The 13,751-nt window shown below is 38.4% G+C and overlaps 1 protein-coding gene across 2 annotated transcripts in view; it reads right to left on the bottom strand.

Moving 5' to 3' along the window:
- Window positions 1-13,751, bottom strand: part of lrmda (leucine rich melanocyte differentiation associated) — a 316,113-nt gene that overhangs the window by 121,208 nt on the left and 181,154 nt on the right. For both annotated transcript variants that reach the window (XM_014005095.1, XM_014005094.1), the window contains exons 3-5: window positions 6,572-6,698; window positions 5,066-5,205; window positions 264-390 (exon numbers count right to left, since the gene is read on the bottom strand). In XM_014005095.1, coding sequence (XP_013860549.1) covers window positions 264-390; window positions 5,066-5,205; window positions 6,572-6,698 — 394 coding nt within the window. The remainder of the gene's footprint in view (window positions 1-263; window positions 391-5,065; window positions 5,206-6,571; window positions 6,699-13,751) is intronic.

Below are 13,751 nucleotides of genomic sequence, written 5' to 3'. Positions count from 1 at the left end.
CACACACACACACACACACACACACACACACACACACGTTTAACACACATTCATTTAAAGCTGTTGAAAATAAATCCCTTATTAAAAAGCCAAAACACCAGGACTTTTATAAAGAGAAGGCTGACGATCAAGAATAAACAGGAATAAAAAAAAATAAAGATTAAAAAAAGTAAAAAAGGCACCAAACCATTCAATATTTTAGAAGGCGTACTTCTGAAAATAGTTGAAAAAAAAAAATAAAAAAAACAAGCAACTTGACTTACAGCTTCTGACTTCGGCTTGACGACTTTCATGAATGCCCCTCTTGCCTGAGCTTCCATCAGCTCTTCTTTGGTTACTTTCCTGGAGTCCAGAAACTTCAACTGGGGCAGTTTATACAGAACAAAGTACCTGTGAGAAAAGAACAGTTTAGCTGTACTTCACTGCTGGTTTTAAAAGCTTTCCTTTTTTAAAAATTATATTTTAATTTAATTATTTTTTTTTTTGTTGGAGGTTGGTTCTTGACGATAAGGAATAACAAAATCTGAGAAAGTGTGTAAACCATGACACACACATCAAACTATCACATATACAAATATGTAAATATGTGCATCAAGAAAGCTTAAAAAACATGTTTACTTAAATCTATTGGTGGTGCAGATTCAATGGTGATATATCCTTGTATGCAATAAACTTCAAAGATGTAAGAAAAAGTATGCTGTATAAATAGCACACACGGAGCTCCAACCTGCCTGCCAGAAATGTGTCTCTGGTAGCATCACAGATATCTTTTTCTAAGCTTTCAGACACTCTGTCTTTCATTGGGGGGGGGGAACGTCAAAAGATAATGGCTGGAATACATAGATGACAACAGATCCTTTCAGTGGCAGGCAGGGTTAGAGGAACCAGTATGTCAGGGCTGAGCTGGGAGCCAGAAAGGACACGCATGCAGCACCTAAGTGGAGGGTGAGAAAGGACGAGGGATATGGGCAGAGACAAGACCTGTGCGCAAAGAGCTGTGACAAATTGATGATGGCAATGGCGATGAGGGGAAATGGCAAAGCTCGTGTCAAGTTTTCAACACCTGAGGATAATAAGGACGGGATGTGAGGATCAGATTTTAAATGACATGAAACAGAAAATGCCTCTATGCAAATTATTATTAAAAATATACTGTATATTTAGAGATAAAAAATTTAAAAAATAGTTGAAAAAATAATGCTTCTTAGCTGAGAGACGTGAGTACTAAAAAATATGGCTTTAAATGTCTTTCAATAAAAACATTCTAAAATGACCTCCTACTAACCAAAGCCTTTGTTTCCGGTGAGAGCATTAGCACTCAACTCCAAGAGGCCCTATTCTCAGACTGTCTCCCTGCATGTAAAAGGACTTTGTTTTGGGCATTTCCATGATGAAATGTGAAGATGCCCTTGGGAGACATGCAGGGAGGTTGTTCTCCATAGGTAACCTACCATCACAAGGTCAGAGCAGATGACAAAGCTCTGTCAGCCAGTGGGGATATTAATGATTCAACCCCAACCGCAGAGGCGGGATAAGAAGCAAAGGAGATGCAGCAGGCAGCACAGAGGCTGGGCCGCAGGTGTGGCAGTGGTTTAGTCTGACTGGCAACAAACCAGGAATTTAGTTTTGGCAACAAGGGAAAAAAAATGTACCGTACAAGTTTTTTTAAATTCTTTTTTAACTAAAATAACTAGTCATGATGTATTTTATGAGTGGTAGTATTAAGTCCTTCTTTTGAACAGAGGTATTAAATGATGAGGTAGAAATGCACACATTCAATGAAAACACCATAATTCAGCTTCACTCACAGCTTGACCCTCCATGAATTTTGAACACAACCTGGATTTGGCCAATTAGTGCTGTAATTTTTGCAATGTACACTGCACACGCTTTGCAGATGTAAAGAAACAACAAATAAAATATGTTATGGTGCTTTAAAAGGTGTTGAAAACAAACTCATATAATCTGAGAAATGTATGAGAAAGTAATTTACATCCCTTAAAGAAATAAAGAAAACAGGTTGACTTGCTTGTACTGTGACTTTGTTTTTAAGGATTCAAAGCTTTATTCTACATAACCAGTAATTAATATAACTTGTGTCAAACGTCTGTGTTTTTGGAATACTTTGAATGACCACTGAGCACATGCAAATTCGTCTATGAACAGGGCATTTAACCTCCATGCTCACAGACAATGCTGTGTGAATAAAAACTATATTTCTATGTCGCTGCACTAATTGGGTCACCGATGTGGCGCACCAGGATATTTCACTTGAGAGACCAAGAGCTCCTGAGGCACTGGGCTGGGTATTTATTGCCCAAGGCCAGTGCTGTCACGACCTGCACACAGCCTAACCTTGTCAGACATGAAATCTGCATCACGCTCAAATTGATGTTTTACTATGTGACACATTATGAATATTACATTACAGGACCATAGACATTGTCAGTCAAAACCGAACGGCTTTCCTCACCAGTTAGATAAGCGTGCAAGGAGAAGTGAAGTGGGGGATGTGAGGGCGGCGGGTGGGGGTGCAGAGGGAGACAAAAATGAAAGAAGAAAAGATTATTCAAGAAAGGCATGGGTGGTAAATGATTAATAGGAGACACAGAGTCAGAAACAAGCACTTAGGGCTAAAACAGACAAAAGAGAGTGTGCTTTTCGCCTTTTATCACATTTCATGTAAAGGACCCTGACAAATGGTGGTCATATTGCCTGGCTCCAGGCTTGGCTTGATGTTTAATGCATCATCTGTTCTGGTAAGGCAGAGTAGTAAACACTCATTTGTGGCGATGACTAGTCACACATGAAATCCATTTTGCAAACTCGAGTGTGGAGAGGCCAGTTTGACGAAGCTTTTAGAGTGACGCGGTTGAATCCACAGTCTGGTTGCGAAATGCAGAGGCTGGCGGTCAAAAATAAAAAACAAGCATCTCCAAATTTATTACAGCTGAAAAGCTACGAAAAGGTTAAACTAAAAGTATGAAAGGGATCCCTGATTAGTTGTAACACTAGACTTTATTTGATAAGCATTTATTTTAACCGTAAAATAAAGACTGTAAAAATACTGTAGGCTGTTTAGTTTTGTAAATTTTTAAAAATACATTTTAACACGGACGGAGCCATTTTATTTACACACAAAATGTGGATAGGTCAGGCTGCTAGCGAGCTATATCCACCCTGAAGGTTAATCTTGGACAATATCTGATGATTTGGTTCTTCTAAACGAAACCAGAGAGCGTTGACAGAGAGGAGAAGGTAGAAATGACTCAGCCTGTAACTGAAAATATGGATGGAGGACAACAGAGCTGCTTCATGGAAGAAGAACCTCAGCTTATCCTGTTAAGCCTTTGCATTAGCGCCAACGCTATATTGCCTTATATGTATTAGCTCAGAGCTAGCACGACAAACAAGTTAAACTGAGGTCGTCCATCCACATTTTCAGTTGCAGACTGAGTCATTTTTGTGCTCCCCTCTCTGTCATGTGGATGGAGGACCTCAGTGACGAGAGGAGAATGTGTAGCGCTGAGCTAATACATATACAGTATATGGTGATAGCATCAGGGCTAATGCTAAAGCTAACAGGCTAAGCTGAGGTTATTCTTCCATGAAGCAGCTCTGTTGTCCTCCATCCATATTTTCAGTTACAGGCTGAGTCATTTCTACCTTCTCCTCTCTGTCAACGCTCTCTGGTTTCATTTAAAAGAGTCGATCGTCAGATATTGTCCAAGATTAACCTTCAGTGTGGATATAGCTCGCTAGCAGGCACCAAGGACCTATCCACATCATCATTTACCCAGAATGCTTTGCATGCAAATAAAATGGCTCCGTCCGTGTAATATATTTTTTAACGTTTAGTTTAAAAATGATAAAAACTAAACAGTGTACAGTATTTTTTCAGTCTTTAGTTTACAGTTAAAATATATGTTTATCAAATAACGTCTAATGTTACAACTAATCGGGGATCCCTTTAAACTGCAGATTCCTGTTAATTGTTCAGTTCATATATTTGTTTTGTTTGTCTTGTGTCACTCACATATGGACATAAACAAACACATGTTCACTAAGTGACCAGTTGAGGAGAGGAAAAAATGCTGTTATTATTCTTTGTATTGTACTGTGGAAAGCACTTTTTGTCTGAACATGGAGTTCTACTTTTGTCCTTTTACCAAATGTTTATCCTGGAAAATTATAGTTTAACTGAACTGTGCAATACGAGGTGCAATGTTAAAATCATTTTTTTATACTTTGTGTGTTCAGCTGCACATTTTATCAAGATTTGAGATAAATGCAGCTTTAAAACAACTAATCAGGGATCCCTTTAAAGGAGACATACTGTGCTTTTAAATAATTATTTTTTCACATTTAAATCTATCAGTTGGGGTCTATATAAAGTGGAACTGCAATGCTTTGGTCTGAATTCCTCATTTTTGTACCTCCACAAGCCCCCTTTTCACCCCTTTTCTGACCTGTGTCTCAGATCAACTCATTTTGAAGCTGTCTCTTTAAATCTACCCCTTCCAGCTTCCATAGCTGTCTAATGTATTTTCATAGAAGGTTTGATAAGACTGTAGCTGCACTTTTTAGATGTTTTTAGACATTTTATTTTATTTTTTTCCAAATGAATTAAAATATGTCAATAAGGGAAGACTTGTACAATCAGTACTACATGGTGGACCCAGAGTCTTATCCAGAGCGAGAGGAGAATGAAGATGATAAAATTGTAGTTAATAAGTCCAGACCTTATTTGGCAGTTCTGTCACAAATTTTGTGACATAATGGTTCTGAAAACATCATAGACGATAAGAGAAATCTGAACAGGATGAAACATATGATCAAAAATAAGCACTTAAAGAAACTAAATTCAAAATTTCTTCACTCCTAAAACTTAAAGTACACAACAAAATTCATTTAATGGCTAAAAAAATGTATTTTGCATAATATTTCCTCTTTAACTCAGCATACGCCTGTCTTTCCTATCCTACCTAGTTATATATACAAATATATACAGTTATAACATAAAATTCTCATTCATGTGTAAAATCCTGACAGTTTAGTAATATACCTGTATCTCTGGTAGTCGTCTTCATCCTTATCCGGGCTAACCAGCTGGTTGGGGCAGGCCTCGTTTCCCAGCAGGCTTAGGTACTGAAGTGATGGGGTCAGATCAGCCAAGTGTTCCAGCAGGACTTCGATATCAGTCAGGTGTCAAAGGGCGGATGTCAAGGACCTGGCGCTGTTAATTACATTAGCATTTACCCACACGGCCCCTCCTAGGCCTGTCGGCACTAAAACCCGTCATTGTCAAATTTACTGAGGTGCTCAAAGAGGCTAGTCAGTGGCTTTGTGGGACTGGGCAGACAGAGGGGCAATTTAAGGTGCAGGATTTGGCTTGTAGCACTGACACAATTTGGCTCCTGCTCTCACTCTTTCTCTCCATCGCTTTCATTTCCTAGGTGGTCGGGTGCACAACAGTGACAAAATGATGGATGCCCTGTGGTTCAAATAGTCCATGCTTCTCAGAGCTGTGCTGCGGGAAAGTTGCACGAAACGTGGAAAAAAAACAAACAGCCCCTAAGCAGACACATTCATCACTAATACATTTGCTTGGAAAATTGAGCCCCAAAGTGTCAAAATACAAGTGCACTAATGCAGCGCTCGAGCTTTAAAATGGCACGGTGCCACGACAGGATGTACATAATTGGCCTATTAGCATGTGCCGACCACTTCACAGCCAAACTGAGCGCACAGTCCCAGATGAACACTTCAAGGAGTCCCAGTATTTATGTTGACTCTGGAAGTGTGAGTGTGTGCGCGAGTGTGTTTGAATGTGTGAGAGACTGAGCATCGTTACCCAGCAGGATCTGCATAACCAGAGGAAAACAGGACACTCTACAGAACCTGCTGTAAGGTTTAGAGAGGAAGCTCACACCCCTGTGACTGATCATAAACAGCCTTGTAATGTGTCTCAAATATATGCCTTAAATCTACAATGACTGCAGAGCTCTGTGTTTAATGTGCTTACAGTGGCTGGCAACACTGGCACAGAATCGTCCTCATCAGTGAGTTAAATGAGAGTATTTTGGTACAAATAATAATAAAAATATATATGTTAAATTCTTTGAAAAATTAGGGGTAATGTATGCAACACAAAACAACCTTTCAAATCCGACTATTTTCTGCTATGAGTTTAAAACAAGACAAACACTTTATAATTTTTGTTTTGATTCTTATTATATGCATGTTTCCCGCCAATACTTCTTGCTCTCTGCGGATTGAAGATATCTGTGATATTAGGTGTTAAATCTGATTCCACTAGAGGTCCCTGTGGTTCAAAAACTAGTCATGTGTGGAGCTGTGTGACAGCCAAAATCCTCTCTTCAGCAACACGGAGTGGCTTCCTGCAAAGCCACATTATTACAAAGTCCCTCTATAAGACAACTGAGGACGGTAGTGACATGAGGACGATTGCAAAACAAACAGCTGATTCAAAGACTGACACCTCGTTTTGTATGAATAAAAATATAATAACAGAGACTCCATTTTTTAAATGTTTTTTTTCAAAGGATATTTGGTTCTTATTGAGTGTCAGGGTGTGCAGGTTGCATAACCTGGGCAACTGGAGGTCATTTCCAAGCTGATTGTTGTCGACGATCAACTCTTCCAGCTCAGTGAACATTTTGAGGCCTGCCAGTGACCTGTAATGATAAGGAAGGAACAAGAAAAAAAAATGTTATGGCTTCAAATCTGCTCAGCAGTGATTGTGCAGATATATATTTTCCAGCCTCTCTCTCCAGGAGAGCGTCGGTCTGAGCCTGTCAGGGAAGTGAATGACAAGAATTTGTGGTGCTGAGCTCCCCTGGCATGGCGAAGCATCCTTCAGCGGCTGGCAGGATGAGGGATGGGGGTCACTTGTGAGTAGCCAGGATTCAAAACAAAAGGCTTCAGAAATGCGGCGAGCAGGATGAATTTGTCAATGTCTTGTGCCTTGAGGCGCCCAGTTTTGCCTGACCCTAACCCTCCATTCCCAAGACAAATCACTCTGTCACAGTTCACCTTCACTCCCCAGACACAAATTTAACTTGTCATCCATCATTTTCACAGAGGAACCGGAATACACCCGCAATCACAGATGGAATGGAAGGGAAACTTTTTTTTTCTTTGCTACTGTGACATGATAGGGGTTAGAGTTGGGATTTTTAGCATCAAACGATTTTTTTTTTCTTTTAATAAGAAACCATTTCCCTTTCCGTTCCATTTTATGACACACTGCAAAGAGGTGAGGGGTCATCTCAGCTCCTTTCCTCTCTGTCTCTCTCACACATGTACACATTAACACAGCATAAAATTGACGGAAGGTGGTGTTAGAAGTCATGTTAGGGTCCAGGAAAGTTCAACTTCTAGAAGCACCACAGTGGCAATGTGTGTGTTAGCTAATCCATCACTGTCAGAATGCCATGTTAAAGTGTCCCAGGAGACTTCATTGACATTTAAATCTGACAGAACACAGACACTGAACTTTTAAAAGTCCTCAGTTCAAATTTGATTTTTTTTTAAATCAAACTCTTTGTAATTATTTATTTCTTGTTAAAATATTTTGAAAGTTTACTTTTTAAAAAACAATGTTGTCTATGGTATTGAGTGTGATGCTATTAAATTTTAATGACTGATGTTATATTGCTATGGTCTAAACTCTAAATACCAGCAGCATAAACTACTGCCCCTCTCTTATCAACCTCAGTGGCTGCAGAAAATGGGATGAAGAGGAGGGACCATTCAAATTAGACAGCAGCATATTTAGGAAAGACAGAGTCAAAGAGTTCCCAGAAGACTTTGCACAACTACAAAACACACTACGAAACTATCATATGTTGATTTTTCCAGTATGTTGATAATTAAGACATTTGGTACAAGTTATTTCAGGTGTGGAAAAGTTAAAAACAGAACAAAAAGTAAGAGAATTTGCACTTGGTTGACTATTTTTTTTTAATTTGCTTTTTGGAAATAAATCTTATATGGTTGAAAAGCCTGTTTTTTCTATGAATAGCGCCACATTTCCCATTGTGGATTGATCGGTACAGTTGAGTGTGTGGGTTGCATTGATAAAAAGCTTGCCTAATCTTTACAGAGCAAGGTTTATCCAAGACTACCTTCAGTATTTAGGCAAGGACAGAATAGCCTGCCTGCGGTCCAGAGTTCAACCCTATTGAATGCCTGTGGGCTCAGCCTGGGCGTGCTGTTTGTTCCAGGGTGACCAACATAACCAAACTGACTGACTTGCGACAAATGTCGGTTGAAGAATGGGATGCCATCCCACAGCAGTGTGTGACAACTTGGTGAGCAGCACGAAGAGGTGGTGCCAGGTTGTTGTTACAATAGGCTCTTTCACTTGAAGCCAGGACTTGGACACCTTCTGGCCGCTCAGTGTGATTTCTGAATGGACTGAGGTGGCAAGGGGAGTCAAAGCCAACCCACTCCTGATAGTCGTGTTTTGAAAATAGTATAACTTTCATCCCATATTTACTGTGTTGTGTTCCACGTCGACACAGGAAGCTCTTCTCCATGCCTGTTTTGGTTTGCTTGATTTCTGAAAGCTCAGGTCTATGCAGGATGTGGCCGGCTCCATCTGTGATTTATGAACAGCCAGTCAGTTCACTCAGAAATAAATAGTAACTACCCTAACTGAGGCTGTTCAATAGATATCTACAACAGGTAAGATAATAACTGCTCATACTGTTTCCACAAAACCCTTCTTAAAAACCCCTCATGTATTTTTTACTGTATGTTTTCTTTTCTGTAGTTGTTTTTATTTGTCATTTATTTTTTATTTATTTATTTTTTGCAATTTGCCAGCTTGCTCTGTTTTGCAACTAACTGGCTTAAAATACATCTGGACATTGTACCAGAGGGGTGGGGGGGGGGGGGGGGGGTGAGAGAGCATATTGTGGAGAACACTTGGCAACTTTATTCAACAAAGCAAAAACATGCTTAGGGTTTCTTCTCAGATTTAAAACAAATTTTCAGTAAATGAATTGCAACATTAAACGAGGGGCAGATTAGGCAGACATCCACATTTTGAATACACAAACACACACACACACACACACACCGAATACTGACAGCACCTAACGAGTGTGCTGGCAAACTTGCCTGCTGACAACCTCTTATCAGCTCTGGTTAATGCAACAGCAAGATGGATGAATGGAGAGATGTGCCAGTTTTATCAAATTCAGTCTGGGTGTGTTTTTACCTTATGGTGATTCTCAGTTTTACAAGGAGGATACTGATATGAGTGCGCATGCCTAACACAAGATAATACCAATCAAAAGTATCCTTCACATTGGTCTGCATAATTTTTTGTCGTAGATTAGGCAGAAACAAACAAAAAAAAAAAACTTGTAGAAAAGCTACCTCTGTTTTGCTGGATTTCATCCAAATTACACATTTAGTTTAAGTAGCACTGAAGCATAAATGTAACTATGAGCTATTGGCCTGAAGAACACAAAACAGTTTTATATATTTCTTCATTGCTGTTACTGTGTTTGCACTGACAGCAAATTCCAAGTAACATACAATTAATCTACTTGTATAATATTTTTTACCAAGTAGTTAATCACAATCTCCCACCACCATGGATTAGCATTTAATTTAATGTGAACAAAGGCTGCTTGTGAACCATTGCCACCTGTGTTTGGGTGCATGTGAATATATGATTGTGTGTGTGTTTGTGTATGATGGGCTGCAGTCCTGTGGGTTATGTTATTAGCTGCTCGGTTAAAGGGAGCTGCATGGCACAGGAGGGAGCCTTATTAATTGTTGTTTTCATGTCACCACCACTGCGTGCACTGGCTGATTTAATCAGTTAAATTCACAGCCAGGGGAGAGCCACTAAGTCCCATTCAGCATTAGCTACAGTGCAGGGACTGAACTTCTAATGCTCTCCAGCTTTCCCCGCTCCCTCTGCACACTCCCATAGCTGGTTTCATTATTTTTTATAAGCTTTCTTGTTTTAATGTGTGACTCGGAGAACTATCAAAGTTTAAGCGCTGCAGTAAAAGTACACTCCTTATAAAAATAAATAAAAATAGCCTTGCCTTTAACAAAACTAATGAGACTAACTGAGTTGAATCATTATGCTACTGGGGTTTGGTTAATGGCAAAAAAGAAAGAGCACACAAACACAAATTATATAGGAAAACATTTTTATAATGCTGTTTTGGTCAAATTGTACTTTTTACTACAGCACTAACAGAAAAAAAAGTAAATATATTCTGCAATAAGTCGTTCATTTAACTATAACAGTAAGGGTCTGATCACATTAGTTACAATGGGCCTCATGCAAGAACATGTTCGTATTCTTATCCTAAATTTCTCTTACTTTTGTTCGTACAAAGGGTTCGTACGAACATGTCACGTCAGATTCAACAAACACTTCTATCTTCAGGAAAGGTGTGTAAATGAGCTGCGTAAATTCCACCTGTTCGTATCCAGCTGCTCGTGCACGCGAGAGGAGATTAGCATAATTACCACCCCAAAAACACCATATAAGGCTGTGTTTCCTGCCTCAGATATCAGGAAGTGTCCATTCATGAAAATGACAGCGAAAACTAAAAAGAAGAACTTTACGAGTTCAGAGATTTAAGTCCATCTGTCAGAGATCCTGAAAAGAAAATCTGTCATTTTTAGCAGGTCAGCTGTGGAATAAAAAGAGCTGCTAAAAGTATAAACAACGTTAAATCATTTTCATTTGTTCAGAAGACACACCGTCGCGCACCGTCCCCCACCCCCCGGCGCAAGTGGTCTCAGTTGCGGTTCTGAAATAAGCATTTTAAAATGTTTTCAAAATAAGTCTGGCACTTTGGAGAGAGTCCACGACTTGCTAGAGGGATTATGTACCCCCTCTGGCCTGGGAACGTCTCGGTGTCCCCCAGGATGAGCTGGAAGGTGTCGCTGGGGAGAGCGGGGTCTCCTGCTGCCCCCGTGACCCGATCCCAGATAAGCGGCAGAAAACGGACGGACGGACAATTTATATTGTTAGTCTAAATTATTACATTTAAAATTATAACTCTAATTCAAGCAGAATGACTTATTGTCAACATAATTATGGAGTGTAATTTATTTTCAACTCAAAATATCTTCAAACTAACTAAATATAAAGTTATTAATGARGAAAACCCRTCTGGATAACAGCAGACTGACTGCTCGTAAAATATACGACAGGTCTGGACCACTCGTGACTTTTGATCGTATCTGAAAAAATCTTAGAATACGAAAACATTGGTGAATGCCACAAATTCTCCTAAATCACTCGTACGCACAACTTAAGAACAAATCTGTGCGTACAAAHGGTTCTTGCATGAGGCCCATTGATTTTCAAAGATAGTATTTTTTGTTATTTATGTCTGTTTTTTTATTGTTGTTTTGGAATACTGTGCACTCTTCTATTTTCCTTTTAGGGGAATTTAAATAGACAAAGACAATATTATATGTACAAAAAAAAAGAGCAGCAATGCAATTAAAATGTAGACAAAAATAATTTTTATGTGTGATCAAACGATATTTTGTTAACCCATGCAAGAGTAAAACACCGAGAGGCAATAGCTTTAACAGGGTGAGGCAATGAATCCTCTTCTTGTTGAGATAATTACGATCAGCCTCATTGTCAGAGCCAATACTTCACACAGGCTGTCTTTACGCCTAGACTCCCACTTAGCCTTTTAAAGCCCACCATTATACATCACACAATGCTGTGTGCATCAGCGTACATGCTTTGGAGCTTACAAAAGTGAAGGAGGTGTATGCACTGAAACTCACGCTTATCTTTAAATATCCAGTCAGCTGAGCACAGAGACAAGATTTAGGTCCCTTTTCTTTTTGTTTGAACAGAAACTCAGCACAGGAAGCAGGGGAGGATGTGAGGAGCCAGACAAGGACATCGGAGAGGAGACGCTGACCCAGAGAACAGCTCCGCCAGATCAATACACTAATACTGATGCAGACATAGTGATTGATAAACCACTGCTGACAACAGAGGGAAGAAAACTCTCGCCCAATATTGGCTGAAATGTCAGTCACTCCTGCCAATAGTGTGCACCGGTGTCATGTCGGATATCCTCAGGCAAAACATGAAAAATGAAGAACAGCAGTTTGGGCTATTTTACATGTTTTACACAGTCCTGTATCATGTCTGCTGCCACTGGAACATAACTGTCTTGTTGCCTATCTCCTAAACCCACTGGATGATTGATCAGTTGTTGATTTTATGCAGGCATAAAAAGCAACATGTAACATTAATGATTTCTTTGTTATTGTAAACACAAACAATTAAAAATCAAGAAAGCTCTCAGTTAGTTCCTTACAGCTGATGTCCTCTCAGAGTAGATGCCAACTTGATGCCAATGCTGATTTTTCTGATGGATAATATACAATATAATATTTAAAACAGCTGATCAAAACACATTTTGCATTTAACAAAAACAAAATGTAACATACCTGCTTAATTTAAATAAACATGGATTTAACAACACAGAAAATACTTGCTTTAAAAAAACAGGTAAACTGTGGGCTTGAGCTGGTTGTAGCATCTTCATCTTCTTACTTCATCATTGGCTAAGTATCCACAGACATGGACAATTGTCATTTATTTTAAAAGTGTCAAATATTGGCTGATTAATTAGTCTACCTTTATGGAAGTGCACTGACAGTTAGCCTAGGCTATAAATGTTATAGCATACATTATTTGCTAATAATTAGCACTTGTATATATAAAAAATAAACAATAAGTGAAATTAATGTAATGAAAACTTAGAATAGGGACTAAACAGTGTTGTACAAAGTACCACAAATTGATACTTGAGTAAAAGTACAAGTATCTTACCAAAAAATGACTTTGGTAAAAGTTAAAGTCTTCTTTAGGAATATTACTTGAGTAAAAGTACAAGTATCTTACCAAAAACTTACTTTGGTAAAAGTTAAAGTCTTCTTTAGGAATATTACTTGAGTAAAAGTATTAAAGTATCTGATATTTTTGTACTTAAGTATTAAAAGTAAAAGTTTTGATTCAAAATGAGCAGGTAGATTTTCTGTAAGGACATTTATTACGAGGTGACCTCCCAAAAAATGCAAAAAGACTGTAGTATTAAAATAATTAATTGATGTTAAGTTTAGGATGCACTAGTCTAGCTGTTACAGTTTATAAACATATATCAAGGCTGCACAAACCTTTTCTCCAAAATGAAAATCTATCTGAGGGCTGAAGCCAAATGCAATAATATAATTCATGAAATACAAATACTTCTTAAGTACAGTACTTTTATTTCAATGATTATGTCCTGCTAAAGTGTGGCATGATTTGTTTGTGTACAAACTAATACAGTATCAGAGTTTTATATATTCATACTTCTCATTCAACCACAATTAAATTCACTCTATGTAGGAGTCACAATTTATATGGATAGTATTTATTTTTTAACAATAACAAGCTGGAATGAAAACAAGCAAAAATGAAATAAAAGTAACAACTTCCTACTTCTTGCCTTTTTTTAAAACATGTAAGGAGTAGAAAGTACAGATAATTGAGTGAAAATGTAAGAAGTAAAAGTAAAAAGTAGGCTGAAAAATAATTACTCAAGTAAAGTATAGATGTCCAAAAATTCTACTTAAGTACAGTAACAAAGTATTTGTATTTAATTACTTTACAACTCTGGGACTAAACTTAATTAATGTACCAAAACAGGCAATATGTATATGTG

This window comes from Austrofundulus limnaeus, unplaced genomic scaffold (genome assembly GCF_001266775.1).
Source record: "Austrofundulus limnaeus strain Quisiro unplaced genomic scaffold, Austrofundulus_limnaeus-1.0 Scaffold28, whole genome shotgun sequence".
In the NCBI taxonomy this organism is placed as follows: Eukaryota; Metazoa; Chordata; class Actinopteri; order Cyprinodontiformes; family Rivulidae; genus Austrofundulus; species Austrofundulus limnaeus.
This window is presented reverse-complemented; position numbering and strand designations above follow the sequence as displayed.